The sequence below is a fragment of the Eriocheir sinensis genome, chromosome 13 (genome assembly GCF_024679095.1).
Source record: "Eriocheir sinensis breed Jianghai 21 chromosome 13, ASM2467909v1, whole genome shotgun sequence".
Classification (NCBI taxonomy): domain Eukaryota; kingdom Metazoa; phylum Arthropoda; class Malacostraca; order Decapoda; family Varunidae; genus Eriocheir; species Eriocheir sinensis.
The window spans coordinates 16,656,763-16,678,992 of record NC_066521.1 but is presented as its reverse complement, the minus strand read 5'-3'; the positions used below and the strand labels follow the sequence as shown (position 1 = coordinate 16,678,992).

At 42.8% G+C, this 22,230-nt stretch overlaps 1 protein-coding gene across 1 annotated transcript in view; it reads left to right on the top strand.

Annotated features, from left to right (window-relative positions):
* Nucleotides 1-22,230, top strand: part of LOC126998091 (cadherin-99C-like) — a 78,139-nt gene that overhangs the window by 31,915 nt on the left and 23,994 nt on the right. Inside the window, exon 4 of the mRNA XM_050859472.1 lies at nt 9,593-9,765. Coding sequence (XP_050715429.1) covers nt 9,593-9,765 — 173 coding nt within the window. The remainder of the gene's footprint in view (nt 1-9,592; nt 9,766-22,230) is intronic.

Genomic DNA, 22,230 nt, shown 5'->3' with positions numbered 1-22,230 from the left:
TCTCTTCTCTTTATTTTTATTTCCTCTTCATCTACTATACGCCTCCTGACCTCAGCTGTAACCATTCTCCCTTCGCTTTCTCCACCTTCCTTCTCCCTCTCAGTTTGCCCCCTTTCCTACCTGTCTGAATGCCTGTGCGTGGCCGTCATATCTATCAGCGTGTGTCCCTTTCTTTTCTCTTTATTTTATTTATTTTTCACCTACTATACGCCTCCTGACCTCAGCTATAACCATTCTCCCTTCGCTTTCTCCACCCTCATTCTCCCTCTCGGTCTGGCCCCTTGCATACCTGTCTGAAATACCTGTGCGTGGCCGTCATAACTATCAGCGTGTGTGCAGGTGTCCTCTTGGCTGACAGGAGAGTAGCTCACCTTCACCGTCAGCCTCACCGTCTCACCTCCATCTCATCTCTTTCACCGTTACTATTATCGTCACTGTCCTTTAAAACATGAATGACTTGCTCTATTTACACCCATTCGTCCTCAACTTCGTCCGGGACTGGATTCTGATAGAGTGGCTACTACATTGCGTCCCTCTCTTGCTACCTGAAGTAAATTCGGATACAAATTTATTGTTACAAATTTACACATACCAATTTTTTTTTACAGCTTTTCACACTCACCTTTGAAAATACATACAAAAGCAAAAGCTATACACACATTTAAACACCCATACACTACAGAGACGTATAAATAGAGAGGCAGAAAACAGGGAAGACTAACCATGAAACACTCTAAATTACATTACAAAACCGTAGAGACAAGTAAAGAAACAGAGAAGAATAGCCGAATAACACACACACACACACATACATCCCTCCCCCCCCCCCAAAAAAAAAAAAAAGCAGACACACCTTTACACCCATACATTAGATAGCCGAATGGATAAACAAGCATAAAACAGGGAGGACTCGCCGTGAAATGCCCCCTCCTGTCTCTCTCCGGCATATGACCTCAGATGTTGCGCCGACTAAACGAAACTTTCCAACTTCTTTCCCTCTTTCCCCACGTTGGTCCAGGAAGTCCGAGGCGAACGTTCCTGTGGCTGGGTTGATGCCGTAAAATTGGTCCCTAACTGTCTACCACCACGGATGGTTGGCCTTGATGTCTGTCCGTATGTATGTATGTATGTATGGTTGTGTGTTTGTCTGGGTTGGGTTGAGTTGATGTGATTTTTTTTTTTTTGTCTGTTTAATTGTCTTCGTTTGGTTGGTGTGATTTGCTTTGTTTGTCTGTCTGTCTGTCTGTATGGGTTGGGTTTGTGTATGTGTGTCTCTGGTATGTTTTGTGCTTGTCTGTCTATCTGTCTGTTTGGCGTGGGTTAGTGTGATTGTTTGTATCTCTGTTTGTTTGTCTGTCTGTCTGTCTGTCTGGGTTGGATTTGTGTATGTGTTTCTCTGGTATGTTTTGTGTTTGTGTGTCTGTCTATCTGTCTGGCCTGGGTTGGTGTGATCTGTTTGTCTCTCTGTCTGTCTGTCTGTCTATCTGTTTATCTGTCTTGTAAGTTGTTTTTGTCTCTACGTTTGTCTGAATGTATAGCTGTCTGACTGGTATGGTCTGTGTTTGTCTATCTATCTTTTCGTCTGTCTGTTTGTCTGTCATTTGAACTGTTCTAATCTGTCTGTCTGTCTCCTTCCCTGCTAAGCTAACACCGCCATGCACACGTGACTGACGCATAAAAGACAGGTAATTACAGGTGGATACACACAAGAAACACGTCCCTGTAAACCGGTCCGATAACTTGTGATAAAAACGCAGCATTGTGACGCGTGGCTACGTGAGTTAGCCTCGTATTCTTAGACGCTTCCACCTCTCATAACTATTTCTAATGACCAAAAAGGAGGTCAGTCGGGTTCTTTAGAGTGTTTTTTGAGGTTCAGGGTACAGATGAAAGGCCAAACTACCACCAGGGTCATAAAACTAGCCCTGGAAATACCCACAACTCCTACGGAATCCTTGTCAAATATGTATGCTTGGGCGCCGAGGTGATGAAGAGTATGGCCCTCACCGTGTCTTGGAAGGAGCGGATTGGTTCATCAAGTTTGTTTTTGTAACGGTACCGGACATATTGAGGCAGGAGATCGAGTTTTTGTGGAGGTTTGTTAAGTATATGCCCCATTCTCTCTCTCTCTCTCTCTCTCTCTCTCTCTCTCTCTCTCTCTCTCTCAATAAGTGTCACGAAGAAACAATGCCATTAAAGAAGAACAAAAAACAAAAGAAATCGCACATCACCATCAGAGGGATCTTGACACAGTTTCACGGCCTTATATTTTCTTCTTCTTCCTCTTCTTCTTTTTCTTCTCCTTCTTTTTCGTCTTCTTCTTCTTCTTCTTCTTCTTCTTCTTCCTCTTCTTCTTCCTCTTCCTCTTCTTCTTCTTCTTTTTCTTCTTCTTCTTCTTCTTCTTCTTCTTCTTCTTCTTCTTCTTTATTGTTTTATTTGTCGTGTTTCCCTTTTTTCCCGAGTGTGTCCATAGATTCGGTTATTGTCGTTTTATATTGATATTGTATTTTATTTTTTTCTACGTTATTTTATTTTACATGTTGAGTGTGTTGATTTTAAGTAAGTTATTTCAAGTTATATATTACTCTTATTACGTTTCTTAGTTTCCCACGTGTTCACTGAGTTGAGTAAATAATCATATTCAAATTATACATTGCTCTTTTGTTATGTTCCTTTGCTTTCCATTCCGAGCGTGTTGATTAAGTAAGTTATTATACATTCAAATTCTACGTTGCTCTTTTGTTCTTGCTTTATTTTCTTGCTTCGTTGGTGTGCGTTCCTTTCCCCGCGCGTGCATCAAGTGTTAATCTTCTAAGTTCATCAGTGCTTCGGAAAGGTCAGAACTAATCACAATAAATACAAACAGAAAGACTCTTATATATATATATAAAAAAAAAAAAAAAAACTAATTATTTTCTGAATATACGATCCAGTCCTGCTTTCGACACTTCAATGGCGCGCGAGTTAATAATAATAATAATAGTAATCACCTATCGAAAGAGGAAAGTAAACCCACAAAAAAGGAATAAGGAGGGAACTTGATTTTTTATTCTTTTTTTTTTACACAAAAGTAGATTAGGACGTGAAAGAATCAGCGTCCGCGGTTCGATGCTGTGAAACAATAAGGTCATACATATTTTTGTTTTTTTTATTTAAAGGATAGGAGGCAACTGAGAAGCAAAAAAGAAAAAAAGAGAGAAAGAAAAAAAGAAAGTGAGACAGAAAGAAGGAAAATGAAAAAAAATGAAGGAAGAAGGAAAAAAAAAACCGCTGGTGCTGTTCCTGTAAATAGTTGATAGAGTAGCCGAAAGAGGGTCAAAATATAATGGAGAAGTGTCTTGATACTCCTCTTGAAGGCGTTGAAGTCATAGGCAGGAGGAAATACAGACGCGTTCGAACCCCTTCAATCCCCTTCCCTCCCTTCCCTCCAATCTCTCCCTCTTCTTCCTCTCTCCCTATTCTCTATTTCATTGCTTCATTTTATTTTATTCTTTCAAATCTATTACATTTATCCTCGTTTTCCCTTAACTTTCCCTCATTTCCAACCTCTACTTTTCTCATTCTCTCTCTCTTTTCTCGCTTCTCCTTTCCCCATTTTATCTTTCTCTTCAACTTCTTTCCATTTCAATTTTTTTTCTTACCCTTTTCCCGATCTTTCCTTCTCTCCTATCAACCTCTTTCCATTTCATCTTCTAGTCATTCCCCAATTTCCTCCTCCCTTCCCCATGTTACACTCCTTAATCTTCCCCTTTGTACACTTTGAAACTCTCCTCTTGAAGGCGTTGAAGTCGTAAACAGGAGGTAATACACACGCGTTCGAACCCCGTCCGTGACCCCCTTCTGACACCTAGCGGACCCACGTAACTCGGCGGTCACACCTGGACGCTCTAAGCAATCAGATTCCACTACTCACCTTGCCCTCCCCCGCTTTACCCTCCCCTGCCCTTCATTCCCTTCCTCACCCCCTTCCTCCCATTCCCTATTTCAGCTTTTTTTTTCTTCACATCAGATCCCACTACCCACCTTGCCCTTTCCCTTCCCTCCCCTTCGTTCCCCCTCCCCATTTCCCTCCATTCTCTTCCTTTCTCCCTGTTCCCTGTTTCGTCCTATCTTTCTTTTATATCCCTCTCTATTTTATTATCCTCTCCTCTCAACTCTCCTCTCCTCCTTCTCTATCAGTCCCCTAATTCATCCTTTCTCTCAAATCCCTTTCAGTTTGATCCTCCTTTCCTCTTAACTCTCCTTCATTTTAACTTGTACTTTCCTCATTCCTTCCCCCCATGTCATACTTCTTTCCTCTTTGTTTTGTTTCCATTTCGTATTTTCTTTTTTATCATTTCTAATTCTTTCCTTCTTTTCCATCAGTTTTTCGACATTTTAGCTTCCCTTCCTCTTAATTCTCTTTCCTCTTCCCTTCCCCGTGTTACCTTCCTTAATCTTCCTTGTGTCCTCCCTTCTTTTCCCTGAACCTTCCCCAGTACACTTTTTATTTCCGTCCATTCTCCCATCTTCCTAACCTAACCCACATTTTAGCGTCCCTTCCTCTTAATTTTCCCCTCTTTCCTCTTCCCTTCCCCATGTTCTTTAATCTTCCTTTTTGTATCCTCCCTTTTTTCTCCTGAACCTTTCCTAGTACACTTTATTTCTCCGTCCATTCCCCATCTCCCATCTTCCTAACCCAAGCCCATTCTTATTTCGCCTTTCCTTCGTCTCAGTTCATCACAGTACGCCTTCTCTTTTCCCACACCCCATTTACTTCTCTCCCCTTTCCCATTCTCTCGTTCCACACCACTCCCCCGGCACACTCTACCTTCACCCCTTCACCCTTCACCCCTCACCCCGTATTACCACCTCACCATTCCCTTCCTCCCCTTCGAAACACAGTGAAGCGAACGAACGAAAAGGCGCGTGTGTGTTTCTACGTCAGTTTCGGGAGAGGATGCTAGTTATTGCAACACTGTACGTAATGTTTTTTTTTTAGAATGTTAGAAACGGTTAGATTAGGTCGGGTTAAGTTAGGTTTGATCAGGTCAGGTTAGGTTAGCTTTGGTTAGGTTAGGCTAGGTTATGTCAGGTTAGGCTAGGTTAGGTCAGGTTAGGTTAGCTTGGGTTAGGTTTGGCCAGGTTATGTTAGGTTAGGTTAGCTTGGGTTAGGTTAGGCTATGTTATGTTAGGTTAGGTTAGCTTGGGTTAGGTGAGGCTAGGTTAGGTTAGGTTAGGTTAGCTTGGGTTAGGTTAGGTTAGGTTAGCTTGGGTTAGGTGAGGCTAGGTTATGTTAGGTTAGATTAGCTTGGGTTAGGTGAGGCTAGGTTAGGTTAGCTTGGGTTAGGTGAGGGTAGGTTATGTTATGTTAGGTTAGGATGAATTAACATGATCAGGTAAACAACTTTATAATAGGAACACAAAGGTTTCTATTTATTTTTTGTTAATTTTTCTAGTTTCTCTATTGTGTATTTCGATTCATATTGGTTGGCTTACTTTGTCTGAGTTTCAAGCCACCTATAAAAAGAGTTTGCATACCTAAAACAAAAGAATAAAAATAGGATAGGAAAAAAAATAAGAGAGAAATTGTGACAGAAAGGTAGGAATGAAAACAAGTCATAAACGATAAATGAATGATAAATAAATTGTGACAGAAAGGTAGGAATGAAAACAAGTCATAAACGATAAAAGATTGATAAATAAATGATAGATGAGTGAAGGATGAAAGGGAAGAAAATAGAGCAAAGAGTGAAAGACGACACGACCAAGCTAAGAAGATAGGGAGAGAGAAGGGAGCGATAGAGGGAGAAAGAGAGTGGGAGGGAGGGAGGCTGGGAGGGCACGATCAAGGTGAAATAGGAAGGGAGAGGAAGGGAGGAGAGATAGGTAAGGAGGTAGGGAGGAAGACTGGGAGACACGAACGAGTTGCTGGAATCTGGAGGAATGAGGAAGACAAGACAGGAAGGGAGACAGGGAGAATATACAAGGGAGGAAAAGAAGAACATATGCAAAGAGGGAGGAAAGATGGTAGGAAGGGAGACAGGGAGAATATACGAGGGAGGAAAGGAAGAATATATGCAAGGAGGGAGGAAAGAGAGTAGGAAGGGAGACAGGGAGAATATACAAGGGTGGGAAGGGAGAACATATGCAAAGAGGGAGGAAAGAGGGTAGGAAGGGAGACAGGGAGAATATAGGAGAAAATTAAGGGAGGACACAGGTAAAGAGGAAGGAAAGAGGGTGGAAAAGGAGACAGGGAGACTATAGGAGGGAGAAAATGGAGGATATAGGTAGAGGGAGGTTAGGGTAGGAAGAGGAGAGACAGATAGGAGAGTAAGGGGGGAATGTAAGGGAGGGAGAGAAGGGGAGGTAAGAGAGAGGGAGAGAGAGAGACAAGGTATAGAGAGAGAGGTAGGTAAAGGAGGGAGGTTGAGAGGGAGGTAAGAGGGTAAGGTAGGCTGGAAGGGACGGAGAGAGAGAGAGATAAGAGGGAGAGAGAGAGGGAGAGAGAGGAAGAAAAGGTATAGGTAGAGAGGGAGGTAACAAAGGGACGTTAAAGAAAGGGGGAGGTAAGAGAGTAAGGTAGGCTGCAAGGGACGGAGAGAGGGAGGTATGAGAGAGAGAGGGAGAGGGAGAGAGGCTCATGCGAGGTGAGAGTGGTAACGGTGTAAGGAAATGCCTGCCTTGACCTTTTGGAGAAGAGAGGGAGGCTGGATATGGGGTTGTGATGTGGCTGTGGGGTTGTGATGTGGCTGTGGGGCTGTGGCTGTGGAGTTGTGATGTGGCTGTGGGGCTGTGGCTGTGGCTGTGATGTAGCTGTGGGGCTGGGGCTGTGGCTGTGGTGTGACTGTGGGACTGTGATGTGGTTGTGTGACTGCGGTGTGGCTTTGATGTGGCTGTGGTGTGGCTGTGTGACTCTTGTTGTGGCTGTGATGTGGCTGTGTAGCTCTGGTTGTGGGACTGTGAATGTAGTTGTGATGTGGCTGTGAGTGTTACTGTGATATTGCTGCGGGGCTGTAAATGTGGCTGCGATGTGGCTTTGAAACAGGTTTGAAAAAAAAAACCCTATTGGATTTTGGGTGATTTTTTTTTTTTTTTGGGGGGGGGGTATCTTTTTTGGGGAGGTATCTTTTTGGGGGAGGTATCTTTTTTTTGGGGGGGAGGTATCTTTTTTTGGGGAATATTGTTTTTTGTTTATTTTGTGTTTCTTCATGCATGTAAATCATTTAAATAAGCAGTTACAAAGTACAGTTGACCCTCAATTTCCCGGGCTAATTGAGGGGAGTACGTGTGCGGGAACCATAAAAGTCCGGGAAAGAATCAGGTCAGGTGAGGTCAGATTTGGTTAGGTTAGGTTAGGTTGATGCTAGGCTAGGTTAGGTCAGGTTGGATCAGGTTAGATTAGGTTAGGTTATGCTAGGTTAGGTTAGGTCAGGTTGGATCAGGTTAGATTAGGTTAGGTTATGCTAGGTTAGGTTAGGTCAGGTTGGATCAGGTTAGATTAGGTTAGGTTGATGCTAGGTTAGGTTAGGTCAAGTTGGATCAGGTTAGATTAGGTTAGGTTATGCTAGGCTAGGTTAGGTCAGGTTGGATCAGGTTAGATTAGGTTAGGTTGATGCTAGGCTAGGTTAGGTCAGGTTGGATCAGGTTAGATTAGGTTAGGTTATGCTAGGCTAGGTTAGGTCAGGTTGGATCAGGTTAGATTAGGTTAGGTTGATGCTAGGCTAGGTTAGGTCTGGTTGGATCAGGTTAGATTAGGTTAGGTTGATGCTAGGCTAGGTTAGGTCAGGTTAGCTTAGGTCAAGTCAGGTCAGGTTAGGTCAGGTTAGGTAAAGTTAGGTCCACGAATGAAATATTTATTGATATTCACAAAAAAATAATGCTTCCACACAGGTATCTAAATATTCAACAACAAGTAGGAAAGTAGCGAAATTCCACTTACTATTTTCCTTCTTTTCCTTCTTCACTTTATCATTCCTTTACCGCTTTTTCGACCCTTTCCTCCTCCTCCTCCCCCTCCTCCTCTCCACTCTTCCTGTCTTTCTTTTCACTACTTCCTCGGTTATATTTTCCTCACTTCATCGCTTTCTTTACCTTCCTTCTTCCTGTATCACTTCCTCTCCTCACTTATCGGACAGGAAGAGGAGGAGGAGGAGGAGGTGGAGAAGGAGGAGCACGCGTAGAAGGTAGGGGACAGGAAGTTAACGGTATGATAAACCTGCGCGTGCGTGTGTGTGTGTGTGTGTGTGTGTGTGTCGGTCTTCTCGTTGCAACACAGAGCTTAGTGAAAGTGATCTGAGGTTTGTGGTGAGCGGAGGAGCAGGGAAGGATGCTGCGGAGAGAGAGAGAGAGAGAGAGAGAGAGAGAGAGAGAGAGAGAGAGAGAGAGAGAGAGAGAGAGAGAGAAGAGAAGAGAAGAGAAGAATAAAGTAAAGTAAAGTATTAAAAGTAAAGTAAGGTAAGGGAAAGGAAAGGAAGAAAAGAAAAGAAAAGAAAAAAGAAAAGAAAAAGAAAAGAAAAGAAAAAAGAAAAGAAAAGAAAAAGAAAAGAGGAGAAAAAAATCATATATATATTATTATCTCAGCATCAATCTCATCTTCATCATAATCACAATCATCTTCATCACAACATTCATCATCCCTTCACTTTTATTTCCGGGGCATCAAGGTGAAGGAGAAGGAAGGTAGGTAGGATCCGATTCCACTATTGTAACCACACAGAAGAATTGTTTGGTATTTCGTTCCCTTATTTTCATTTATCTCAGGTGTGTCATTTTTTCCAGTCTACTTCCTTCGCCTCTTCACTAACGGAGATGGAACGTTTGATAATGAAGATGATAAGAAAAAAATGGTGTCTAGTTGTTGTTTTAAGTGGTTTTGTTTCGCTTTTTATGTTTGTGGTTTGTTTTTATATTTATTTGTTTACGTGTGTGTATTTTTGAAAAGGTGAGTGTGTGTTATGTTATCTTGTGTCATCATAACTCGTGTGTGTGTGTGTGTGTGTGTGTGTGTGTGTGTGTGTGTGTGTGTGTGTTAGAATGCCACAATCAAGCATAATATCCCCAAATCACACCAAAAACTCCCTGCAAACTACACCCAAATTCCCCCTCTTTCGCCCCCCCCACCCCCCCAAAAAAAAGGGAATAAAAACAGGAAAGAAAGTAAAGCAAAAGGAAGTTGGGAAACGCAAAAGGATTTAAAAAAACATGCAAGTCAGCTCCAATGTTGACAGTTTACTACATTTTTTTTTTGTTTTGTTCTATACGTGTCACCTTTCCATCTTTTCTTATCTTTTTGATCATATCTTCATTTTTTTCTCTTTTATCAGTTGTAATTTTCACTCGTCTTTCCTCATACTCTATTTTTTTCTTTTTTTTATATCACCTGTCTAGTTCTTTTTCTCTCACTTTTTATCACTTGTCTTTCTTCATATTCCTTTTCTCTTTTTTTATCACAGGTTTATCTTTTATCCGCTCTCTTCATCTCCTATTTTTTCTCTTTTATCTCGTTGTCACATCAAGTAATTTTTTTAACATTATTTCTTCACCTATATTTCTTAGCGTTTATCTTCAATACCCCTTTAATATCCTCACCTTTTATTTTTTACTCCCACAGAGGTCAACCAGCTGATGACGCCTCCTGACCTGCCGCTTGAGGGTGACCCGCTGACGGAGGTGGAGCTGACGCTGGACGATGCGGGCAGGAAGCACTTCGCCCTCAACGGAAGCCGCCTGCAGCTGGTGGAGCCCCTGGACAGTGACCTCGGCCCGTCCACTATTCGTTTTCAGGTGAGTGTGCCTTCGTTTTCTTTCTTGTGTAACTCTGGGGTGAGGCAGAAAGAGAAGGAAGGTGGTTTCACTGTTTGTTTTCTTTCTCTCCTTCTTTGTAACTGTGGTGGTTAGGGAGGAAGGGAGAAAAAAATTGTTTATACTGGTTTCCTTTGTTTTCTTTTTGTTGTTGTTTTTTGACAGTGGTGGCGAGAGGGAAAGAGAAAGAAGTTTGTTTTATTTTACTTTTCTTTCTATTTATTTATGTGTAACTGTTGATGTGAGGGAGGGGAAAAGAAGGAAGTTTGTTTTATATTCGTTTTCCTTCGTTTTTCTTTCTTTCTTTGCTTTCTTTGTAACTGTAGTGGTAAGTAAAGGAGCGAGGGAAGTGTTGGGTATGTTGTTTTCCTTCGACTTCATTTTTGCTCTCTGTCTCTGGTGGTGAGGGAGGGAAGAACGAGGATGTAACTGTCTTTAAATTTTTGTCTGTCTGATATTTCTCTGTGACTGTGTAGATGAGAGAGGAGGAGGAGGAGGAGGAGAAGGAGGAAGTTTATTTTATACTGGTTTTCTCCGACTCCTCTCTCCTCTGACTGTGGTGGTCTATTGGGTTCGATAGTGAGGGAGGAAAGAAGGGTACGAGAGGTATGCATATCTTAATCTCCCCCTCCCTTTTTCTTCCTCCCATCTCCCCTTCTGTGTAACGTTTTCTCCCCGGGGTGAAGTAACCGGTCCACCCTAATCTTCATTCTTGCATAACACGGTGGACAGCGACACGGGAGCAATTACCTGTGAGTGAGGGTCCCTTCCGCGGCGCACCTGGACGGAGACGAGATGATGGGGGAGGAAGATGAAAGGGAGCAGTTGGAGGGGATGGGGGGAGGAGGAGACGATGGAAGATGAAAGTTAAAGGAGAGAAGGGATAGAGGGTTGAAAAAGGAATGGAGAAAGAAGAAAAAAAATGAAGGGGAGGAGGTGGATGGGATGAAGGGATGAAGAGACAGAATGAAAGAAGGAGAAAGTTAAAGGGGAGAAGAGGCAGAGGGAGGAAAAGGGATGGAAGAAAGAAAGAAGAAAAGAAGAAAGTTGAAGGAAAGTGAAAAATAAAATGGCTAAAAGTAAAAATAAAAAAAATGTATAAAAAGGAGAGGGGAGAGAAGAAGAAAATAAGAGATATAATAAAGTTGAAGGGGTGGAGAAACTCAAGAATTGGAAGGAGGTAGACGAAAGGGAAAGGAAGATAAAAAAGGAAAGAAGAAGCAGAAAACTGAGAAGGAGGGACTGAAAAAGTAAAAAGAAGAGGTGATAAAAGAGAAGAGTGAGAGAAGAATGATAGAAAGGTGTGGTGAGGTAAAGAAGAGATAAAAAGGAGAGAGAAAGAGGGAAACAGGAAAACGAAGAAGGGAAGAAGCGCTAATGAGAAGGATGAAGAGATAACAGGAGTGATAAAGAGGAGAGAAAGGCAACAGGGGAGATAAATGAAGTGAGATAAAGGGAGAAGGGAATTAAAGGGAGAGAGGGAAGTCAGAGTAGAGGGAAGGAGGAATGGAAGGAGAAATTGTGGGTTGTGGAGATAGTGATTTAGGGATGCTGGTAATGATGTGGTCTGGGGAAGGTAAGGAAAGGTGGTGATGGTGTTGTTGTTGTTGGTGGTTGTGGTGGAGGTGGTGATGGTGGTGGTGGTGAAAGGAAATTGAAGGAAAGGTTACGATTGTTCTGCTTCATTTCTTCTTCTTTTTTATTATCGTAAGTACACGTTTTATATTTCCAATTTGCCGAGAGGAAAAAATAGTTCGGTTTAGTAAGAAAGAAATGAACCTCAGAATCACAGTGCTGAAACGTCTAAGTAGCCTACTCATATTCCCTTTCTATTGAGCATTATTTTTTTTTTGTGTATGATAAGTCTTCTCTGTATATATTCTTCTGTATCTTCCTTATCTTCCATTCACAGTAAGTTTTCTCTATACATTTCCTTTCGAGTTATTTTCACCAACATTTCCCTGTAGCTTTCAATTCACATCATTCTAATCAGTTTCCTTTACATATTTCAGCATTTCTCGCTAGTTTTCATGTTCATCTCCTTTTACTTAGTCTTTTCATTTTTCAATATTTCTCGCTAGTTTACATTTCACCTCCTAGTTAGTTTTCTTCGCATTTTCCAACATCTTTCGACAGTTTTAATTCATCTCCTTTTAGTTAACTTTCTTCGCATTTTTCAACATTCTCGCTTGTTTACATTTCACCTAATTAGTTTTCTTCACATTTTACAACATCCTCGCTAGTTTTCAGCTCACCTCCATTTACTTAATTTTTTTTATATCACCCAAAAGTTGTCAAAAATGTTCACTGTACTGGATATCCCTCTTCAATTATCTAGATATTTGGGTCTTTGTAGCCCCAGCAGCCTACCCTGGGGCGCAACACACGACATCCTGCTTCCCCCGGGTCGCTGGGAGGCTTCCGGCGCCCGAGGGAGAGTGAGAGAGAGGGACAAGTGGAGTGAGGAGGGAACGGGGTGTGCGAAGGAGGGAGGGGAATGGATGAACTGAGGGAGGGTGGAGGAAAGGAGATGAATAGGTAAAAAAGAAGGAAGGGTAAACATGGAGAAGGGAGGAGAAGGGAGAGAAGAAAGAGGAGAAACAAGTGAAAGAAGGGGCATGGGTAGATGGAGGAAAAGGAGAGAAGGAAGGAAGATGTATTGAAAGATGGGGTAGAGTTGGAGGGAAGAAAGAGAGAAAATTGAAGGACGAGTGAAAGAAAGTAGTTGAGAAGTGGATGAGAAAGAAGAGGAGAAGAGTAAGAGCAAAGAGAATATACGATTAAAAGGAATAAGATGAATGAACGGAGAGAAATGAGATGGGAAATAGAGAAGAGAATGAAACAAGAGAGAAAAATGATAAAAATAGTGGACGTAGAAGCTAATCGATTGAAAAAGGGATAAGAGATTAGATACGAAAGATGATAAGATAGGAGACAAAAAGTGGGAAGAGTGACGAACGGAAAAGAGAATAAACGATTGAAAGGAAGAGGAGGAAAAAGAAGATAAGTTAAGAGAGGAAAACGAGAAGATTAATAAAGGGAGAGACGCGATACGGAAGACAAGAAGATAAGGAAAGAGGGAGAATGGGAAGAAGAGTAATCAGAGAGAGATGCGATAAGGGAGAGAGTGAGATAAGACAAGAGGGAAAAAGAAACTGATCTGCGGTTGTCAAACACTTAACCGCACGCTGAGAAGACAGCTTAAAGGGCGGTCACTTTTCTTTGACCGCAACGCACAGATGGCACAGAGACGAGGAGGCGAGAGTGACGGTGGGAGAGAGAGAGAGAGAGAGAGAGAGAGAGAGAGGGAGAGAGAGAGAGAGAGGGGGGGGAGGGAGGAGTGGAAAGAAATGATGGAGAGAAGAGAATGTGCTTGTTAGTTTGCGTAATGAGAGAGAGAGAGAGAGAGAGAGAGAGAGAGAGAGAGAGAGAGAGAGAGAGAGAGAGAGAGAGAGAGAGAGAGAGAGAGAGAGAGAGAGAGAGAGAGAGAGAGACTACTCCCCGCAAAAAAAGAAAAAAATGGAGCGAGAGAACGACTATTTCCTGTGTAAAGATGCTACACACACACACACACACACACACACACAGCACGTCGCATACACGAGAGCGGTATGGAATTTAGAAACGTTACGTGTGTGTGTGTGTGTGTCCGTTTAGGCTGACCAGCTCATGACCTACTAAGAGAGAAAGAAAAACAAGAGAGAGAGAGAGAGAGAGAGAGAGAGAGAGAGAGAGAGAGAGAGAGAGAGAGAGAGAGAGAGAGAGAGAGAGAGAGAGAGAGAGAGAGAGAGAGAGAGAGAGAGAGAGAGAGAGAGAGAGAGAGAGAGAGAGAGAGAGAGAGAGGAGAGGAGAGAAAATATACAGAGAGGAAAGAAGGGAGGAGGAAGGGAGAGGAAGAGAAAAAGAGAGAGCGTTTAAACCGGAATAATAGCAAGCAGGTTTTAGGGAGGGAGAGAGAAAGAGAGAGAGGGCGTGAGCGCGAAAGAAAGAGGAAGATAAAGGAGGAGGGAGAGAGAGGGAGAGAGGGAAGTAGAGAGCGAGAGACGAGGTGAGAGAGAAAGCTGGCTGGCTGGACCGGCTAGCTGGGCACGATGGGCAAGTGGGGTAGGGGGGGGGGGGCAGGGTGACTGGTAGGGTGACTGGATTCTAGGGTGAGTGAAAGCATTACCGCCGCCCCGCACCCTCGGCTGAGCGGGGCCACTGAACTCATCATCCTGGGGGTCCTTAATGCTAGAGGAACCCGCCCTAGGATTCTCAGGAAGGATATCAAAGGGAAAATCTTGCTCTGAGAAGTTTTGGTGCCAATAGGATGTTTAGGACTCCTGTGTCTTTAGAGGTCCTTAAAGCCAGATGAACCCACCGTAGGAATCTCGCGAAGGATATCAGAGGTAAAATTTTGCTCTGAGAAGTCTTGGTGCCTATAGGATGCTTAGGACTCATAGTAAAACCTGTATCTTTAGAGAGGGGTCCTTAAAACCAGATGAACCCACCGTAGGACTCTCGCGAAGGATGTCAAAGGGAAAATCTTGCTCTGGGAAGTCTTGGTGCCTATAGGATACTCAGGACTCTCTGACTTACGTCTTTAAGGAACTTAGTACTCTGTGAACGATACCCAAGGACTCGCGAAGGATATTAATGGAAAATCTTGCTCTGGGAAGTCTTGGTGCCTATCACATGCTTAGGACTCTCTCAACTGTGTCTGCTTAGTACCCTGTGAAGGATACCCAATGACCCTCGCGAAGGATATTAATGGGAAATCTTGCTCTGAGTAGTCTGGGTGGCTATAGGATGCTTGGGACTCATTTTGGGGACCTGTGTCTTTAAGGAGCCGAGTACTCTTAGGGAACGATATCAAGAGAAACGAAATATTGTTCCTTAGGGTTTATATGCCCAAAGGAACCTCATAACATTCTCCGCCAAGAGAAAATATTGCCCTGGAGGTCCTCACGGGTTATAGAAAGTCTGGGAAGGATATAAGGAGAAAAGGTGTGCTGAGCGGTTCCTCTATATAAGCCTGAGGATTTGAGAAAGGATAAAAAAAAAAAACCATAGGAATTCTTGTTTTAATTGAGTCTGTTTTGCTTTACAACTCAATGGAAAAAAAATATCAAGACGAAAAGAAATCTCGTCTTCGGAGTCTTTTAATCTCGTCTTCGGAGTCTTTTTTATTGGAAGTCCTTGGAAAGAATATCAAGCGTAAAAATAGGTTGTTTTAGGGGTACTTTTGGGGAAATTGACAAGTGGAGTGGGGAGGGAACGGGGTGAATGGAGGAGAGTGAGGAATGGAGAAGCGGAAGGAGGGTAGAGAAAAGGGGATGGTTCATAAAGAGGAGCGGGGAAACATGCGGAGGGGAGAGAAGAGAGGGGACAGAGAAGGACATCTGAAGGGAGGAAACTTTGCCACCGGTGTAAATGACGTCGCACTCAGTCTTGTACTCGTATATAAAGAAAAGGTCAAAGGTAACGAGAGAGAGGAGAGGACCTACATACTCTGCGTTTACTAAGGGAAGCGGTGTGTGAGGAATGTTCGAAAGTGTACGAGTAGCAATGTTTTAGGTGAACGAATCCGCCACAAGATGGACACTTCACGTTAAGGGCGAGGCTTTTATGATCGGCGAAGGAAAGTAAGAAGTCGACGCTCCACCAGACTGGGCAGGCTTTCTAATCCAGACCGTAACAAAACGTGGAGGAAAAACTTAGAACGCTGAAGTGAAAACCAACAAGACGCCGCTGAGACAAAAGGGAAAACAGGTGTAGATCAAGACAAACTACCCAGAACTGAACTTGAACCAGAAACCTCTTTATCGTAAGTGTAGGAAAAAAAACTTAAGTGACAGAAGTAAAAAAAAAAAAATTAAAAAGCCGCCAAGGAGAGACTCGTGAAGCAAATATAGAACAGGACAAACAGGTGCTACGGAGCTGAAGATTAACCAGAACCACTTTTGATATGATGAGAGAAAAACGAAGGTGACAGAAAGAAAAACCAACAGAACAGCGCCAAAGCAAGAAGTAAAACAAATCTAAAACACGACACATGATCTAAAACGGAAATAAAAAGCTGTAAAAGTGTTGCACCTGTATGAAAAACAAGATGAAAACAAACAAATGTAAAAACAACCAAAACACCGCCAAGACAAGAAGCAGAACACACATAATTATTATTAAAGAACACGACACATGATCTAGAACGGAATTTGACGCAGAAAAGAAATATCGTATCGCTATTAGACAAAAATGAAAAACAATCAGTCGTAAAAACAAGCAAAACAATACCAAGACAATAAAGAAAGCACACATATACAGAACACAACACATGATCCGAAGAAAATATGTGTTAATAAGAGACAAGAAATAGAAAACAAAAGAGGAAAACAATCGATACAATAACACTGAGACGTAGAACAACAACAAAAAGAAAAAAAAAACACGACAAACAGAGACTCATCCCATTCGAGACAAAAATAAGAAAACGGAAGAAGAAAACAATCAACACAGAATCACACTGAAACAACAACAACAACAACAACAACAACAACAACAACAACAACAACAACAACAACAACAACAACAGCATGACAAACAAACACTCCCTTCCCATTTTCCAAACACGAGCCTGAATTACGGACACTTCCCCTTAATCATGAGCCAACAACAGGTATTCCAGGTAACAGAGAGAGAGAGAGGGAGAGAGAGAGCGCGCGAGGTGCATTTAAAGGTAGTGTTCGCTCAGGTGTGTTTCTCGGATTTCCTCACCTGGTTCCGTCTGGCCTAAAGGTTGTAGTCGGCATTCTCAGACGCTTCCACTCCTCACATCAACTACTTCCAAAGGCCGAAAAGGAGATCAGTCGGGTTATAATGAGTGTTTTTTTAGGTTCACGGTACAGAAGAAAGGTGAAACTACCACTAGGGTCATAAAACTACCCCCGGAAATGCCCCCAACTCCCACGAAAGCCTAGTCAATGTGTGCTCGGGCGCCGGAAAGGTTTAAGAATATGACCCACAGTGTGAGACGCAACTGACTGTGTGAAAGGTGTGTCCAGGTGCATGCAAACAGCTGTGAGTCAAAGAGAACTTCCTGTGTACGTCATTCACCTGCGGTTGATCACGTGATGGACTCGTGATCGCCAGCTGGAAAGAGTTTGGAGTTTCATATAGACCGAAGAGATAGATAGATAGATAGATAGATAGTGAGATAGTGTGTGTGTGTGTGTGTGTGAGAGAGAGAGAGAGAGAGAGAGAGAGAGAGAGAGAGAGAGAGAGAGAGAGAGAGAGAGAGAGAGAGAGAGAGAGAGAGAGAGAGAGAGAGAGAGAGAGAGAGAGAGAGAGAGAGAGAGAGAGAGAGAGAGAAAAGACGTATTAGCATTCCGTTTCTGTGTCACTGCATGGGAACTAAAAGCGTGTGTGTGCATCCGTGTGTGTGTGTGCGTGTGTGTGTGTGTGTGTGTGTGTGTGTGTGTATAAATCTTCACCCGATAGGAAAGTAGGTCAAAAACAACAACGACAAAAAACACCTCACCTGTCTCTTAAGGTGTTGAGCATACCTGAGCGTGAAGGTGTTGAGTCTCCCCTTAAGTGTTCAGGGTTTGCTCAGACACCGTGAAGAAAATGACTCATAAAAAGATAATATAAAAAAATAACATGGGAGGAACCGAGGACGTGTCTGAAATACTGTTTTTAGGAGTCAAGTTCCAGAAAGAGGCGAGGTGTGGAGGGCCTGAGGGGTATCCGGGCATGGCGAAGGGAAAGTTGGAAGAAAGAGGGAGGGAGATAAGGTGGTAGGGGGCATGGAGGGGCTGGCATGAAAGAAAGAGAGGGAGAGAGTGTGTCGTGGGAGAGAAGGAGAGAAAAAAGTGGAAAGAAAAACGTGAGAGAGTAGAAAGAGAGAGGGGAGAGGAGTAGAATGAGATACAGGAGGAGGAAGATGATAGAAGAGAGAGTAAGAGTCGTAGGAGAGAGGGAGTTAGTATGAAGCAAATAGAGGCGAAGACAGCGTATGAGAGTAAGGAGATAGGGAACAGGAATATAGAATGAGAGAGAGGAAGAGGCAGATGGTAGAAAAAAAGAAAAGAGGAAGGTGCTCTAAAGTAGGACGAGCAAATGGCAGATAGAACAAAGAACTAAGAGAAAAGAAAACAAGTATAAAGAAGGAGAACAAAAGATAATAAATGTCAGGGAGGGAGAAGTGGAACAGACTATTGTACGACCGACAGGTGTAAGGAAGAAGACAGGTAGTGGAGAATGAATGAATACAAAGCGATAAACCAGTAGGGGAAAGGACATAGGAGTAAGGAAGGGAGGCTAAAGATAATTAAGTTCAGATAAGAAGGGAGGAGCGGTGTAGAGTAAGGTAGGACAGACAGGCAGGTGTAGTCAAGTGGAGGGGAGGTGACTGTGGGTTATCAAAATTCGAGGCAGGTTCATACACACCCCACTCAGCGCTCCCACGTACGTGACTCGCCCCGCCGACCACTCCCCGAGGCTGAGAGAACGAACACACAAGAACACAAGACCAAGAACACAACACAAGAAGACATAACACTCCCTATAGAATAACACACCTACATAACACAAGAACACAAGACCAAGAACACAACACAAGAAGACACAACACTCCCTATACAAAAACACTCCCACATAACACAAGAACACAAAGCAAGAACACAACTCAACACAGCAACGCAGATTCCCACAACACAGCAAACACGAAGAAACGCAACACTCACAACAGAACAACACAATAGGAACGCACAGCAACTCAAGACAACCTGACCAAGCAAAGCAAAGCACTGACACACAGCACATGCAACTCAACAGACCAAATCCACACACACACAAAAACACAAGCAAATCACACCGGAAAAGGAAAGTGAGTGGGAGAAAACAAAATAGAAAAAATAACAATAACATTTCTTTTGAACGAGTAAACATAAGTCTTTGCCAACATAAAAACAAGACAAAACCACAAAAAAAAAAACACAAGCAAAATACATCTGAAGTGGTAAAGGACAAAATAGAAAGAAAGAAAAAAACAATAACGTCTCCGCCAACATACACCGTTCCATCTCTCTCTCTCTGTCTGACGTTCGCCGCTTCTTCAGGCAGACGCTATTTGGGTGACTTCCTGGCTGCGCTGAGAACCCGGCGAGCACTTCCGCGCCGAGTACTTGCGAGGAGAAAAGGAGAAGAAAAATACTACCGGTTAGAAAGTTTGTATTGTGAGAGGTGGCGGCGGCGGCGGCGGGAAAGGCCTGGGCTGGCTGGGAGTGGCGGTATTTTGATCAAGAAAACCAACACACACACACACGTTCACACATTCCTACACTTTTAAGGTTACATACACCCCTCTATTTCTTCCTTAATCCACCTCTTATTTTCTGTATTTTTCCCGTCATATATGGAAACATTTCGCATTACTTCCAATACCTGTTTTTTCTCTTTTTTTTTCCTTTGAGCTGTCTCTTTCGATATAAAAAGAAACCTCTCAACAGTTTTTCCTTTCCTTCTTTTTTTTCCTTTCGTCTCCCCTCCTCTTCCTCTCTCCTGTTCTACCTCTCACCTTTCCTTCCCTTCTTTCCCATACAAACTCCATCCTCCCTCTCCTTCTCCCTTCTCTTTCCTCTCTCTTCTTCTCTCCTCCTCGACCAGTCTTTTACTTTTCCTCTCCCTCCCCTTTCCCTACCTCGTCAGTAATTATGGGAACTTCATCTCGAGCTGGTGAAGAAGAGACGAGCTAAAAATAGAGAAGAGATACGAGAGAGAGAGAGAGAGAGAGAGAGAGAGAGAGAGAGAGAGAGAGAGAGAGAGAGAGAGAGAGAGAGAGAGAGAGAGAGAGAGAGAGAGAGAGAGAGAGAGAGAGAGAGAGAGAGAGAGAGAGAGAGAGAGAGAGAGAGAGAGAGAGAGAGAGAGAGAGAGAGAGAGAGAGAGAGAGAGAGAGAGAGAGAGAGAGAGAGAGAGAGAGAGAGAGAGAGAGAGAGAGAGAGAGAGAGAGAGAGAGAGAGAGAGAGAGAGAGAGAGAGAGAGAGAGAGAGAGAGAATCATTTAAGGACGTAATATATATTTTTTTTACTTCGCTTTTCTTAATCTTTCCTGCCATTAATTTTCGAAGCTCCGACGTGTGTGTGTGTGTGTGTGTGTGTGTGTGTGAGTGTGATTGTATGCGTAAGTAGGTAACACGTTTTACTTATGAGGACAGGTGAAAAGATAATTAAGAGAAGAAGGAAAGGTGTGACAGGGAAGCAACAGGTGGGGTGGCAGGGAGCGGGAAGGCTTTTTTTATAGTAGTGGTGACAGGCGTGGGCGTGGTGGCGATAAATGGAGGAGAGATAAGCCACAGAAGGACAGACGAAGATTGATTGAGGAAAGGAGGAAGAGGAGGAGGAGGAGGGATTCACACATACAGTTATTGTGTCATAGGGGCGGAATTAAAAGAAGAACAAGGAAAAGGAGTAAACAGAAAGAAATGAAGAAAAGGAAGAGGAAGAAGAAAGAGGCGAGGAAGAGTTGACACATGCAGTTATTGTGCCTAAGAAATGAGACTGAAAGAATGACAAAAGAGAGGAGTAGGAAGAAAGGAGGGAATGATTGTGGGAAGCTACAGTAAATATCATTAAAATATATCCAAAAGAAGGAAAGGAGAAATAAATAGAAAAGATTGATAGTCGGAGTCATAATACTGTAGAGAATGTACAGAAAGGAGGATAAAGAAGAGGAAGAATGTCAAAGAAGAGAAAAGAGGTAAAGGAAAAATTTGATAACGTTTTGTATATAAGAAAAAAAAATAAGGAAAGAAGCAAGCGTAGGAGGTGATAACAACACACGACGGAAGAGTAAAGAAGAACGAAAGAATAATGAAGGCAAAGAGGAAACACACGAAGAGGACAAAGAAAAAGAATGGAAGAAAAGGTGAAACTGAAGCAGAGTAGACACACAAAGGGGACAAAACGAAGAATGGAAAAATAATGAAGAAGACAAAAAAGAAGCAAAATAGAACGAAAAAAATAATGAAGGGAACAAAAAAGGGACAAATAAATAAGAATGTCAGAATAATGAAGAGGAACAAGAGTAGACGATAAGGGGAAGGGGGGAGGGGAAGGAATGCTATCAGTATACCGTGGGCGGGGGCGGGGCGGGGACAGGAGGACAGGTAAGGGCGTCAGTGAGGCAGGTGGGGGCGTGGAGGGCGTGTAAGGAGCAGTATCACCCACGTAGATCAAGCTCCGCCCTGTCCTCGTCGCCGCCACGAAGACCGAAGAAAGTGAACCGTCCCCCGATACCTGTCCTTGGGCGAGACTTGAAGAAAGGGAGAAGTGATACAGTTCGCCCTAAAATTGCTTAAAAGGAGGAATTGGATAAGAGATGAAGAAAGGGAGAGATAATATAGTCTGCTGTGATATAGGAGAGGAGTTGGATGAGACCTGAAGCAAGGGAGAGATAATATAGTCTGCTCTGATATAGGAGAGGGGTTGGATGAGACCTGAAGAAAGGGAGAAATGAAAGAGTTCGCCCTGAAATTGCTAAAGGGGAGGAACTGTATAAGACGCGAAGAAAGGGAGAGAGTGATACAGTTCGCCCTGAAATTGCTTATAGGGGAGGAAAACTAAAATAAATCAACGCAAAGCTCTATCACATGAACTTGATAAACAGGAATGAAATCAACATAACCAAAGCAACACAAGAACTAGAGCAACACAGGGACGAAGACAACACAGGAGCACACTGAAGACAGGAACTAATAAGACAAACCAAATCAAAACAACACAGAAACTAAACATTGGAATTAAAACAACAAACAAGATTAAAACGACACAGGAGTAAAACAAGAGAAAAGAAAACGATACACATGTTCTTTCTTAAACCACGAAGAAAAAGAAGATGAAGAAGATGAAGATGAAGAAGAAGAAAAAGAAGAGGAACAAGAAGAAGAAGAAGATGAAGAAAAAAAAGAAGAGGAGGAGAAAGAAAAAAAGGTGATAAAGAAGAAAGAAAGAAAAGTAGAGAAAAAGAATATCCAGTCTAGGGCGCGAGGCTTAAAAGGGAAAACAGAGCAAAACAAAAGGAAATAAAAATAAACATGCACCAAAACAACATTCAATACACTACCACATGAAGGGAAGTGGACCATAATAAAGCAAATACAAAAATGATGAAGATGAATGAAAATGAATGAATGGAAATGGCTCTCCGCGTTCTGCTTACGGGCGTTTTGAAGGGCGGGGCCTGAAAGTGTGCCAAAGCCTACGTTCTTCTTCTTCTTCTTCTTCTTCTTCTTCTTTTTCTTCTTCTTCTTCGTCTTCTTCTTCGTCTTCTTCTTCTTCTTCCTCTTCTTCTTCTTCTCTTTTTTTTTTCCTCCTCCCCCACGTGCCATATAAGGGATACCTGAAAGCAACGTTACCCCTGGTGCACACACACACACACACACACACACACACACACACACACGTGCCATTT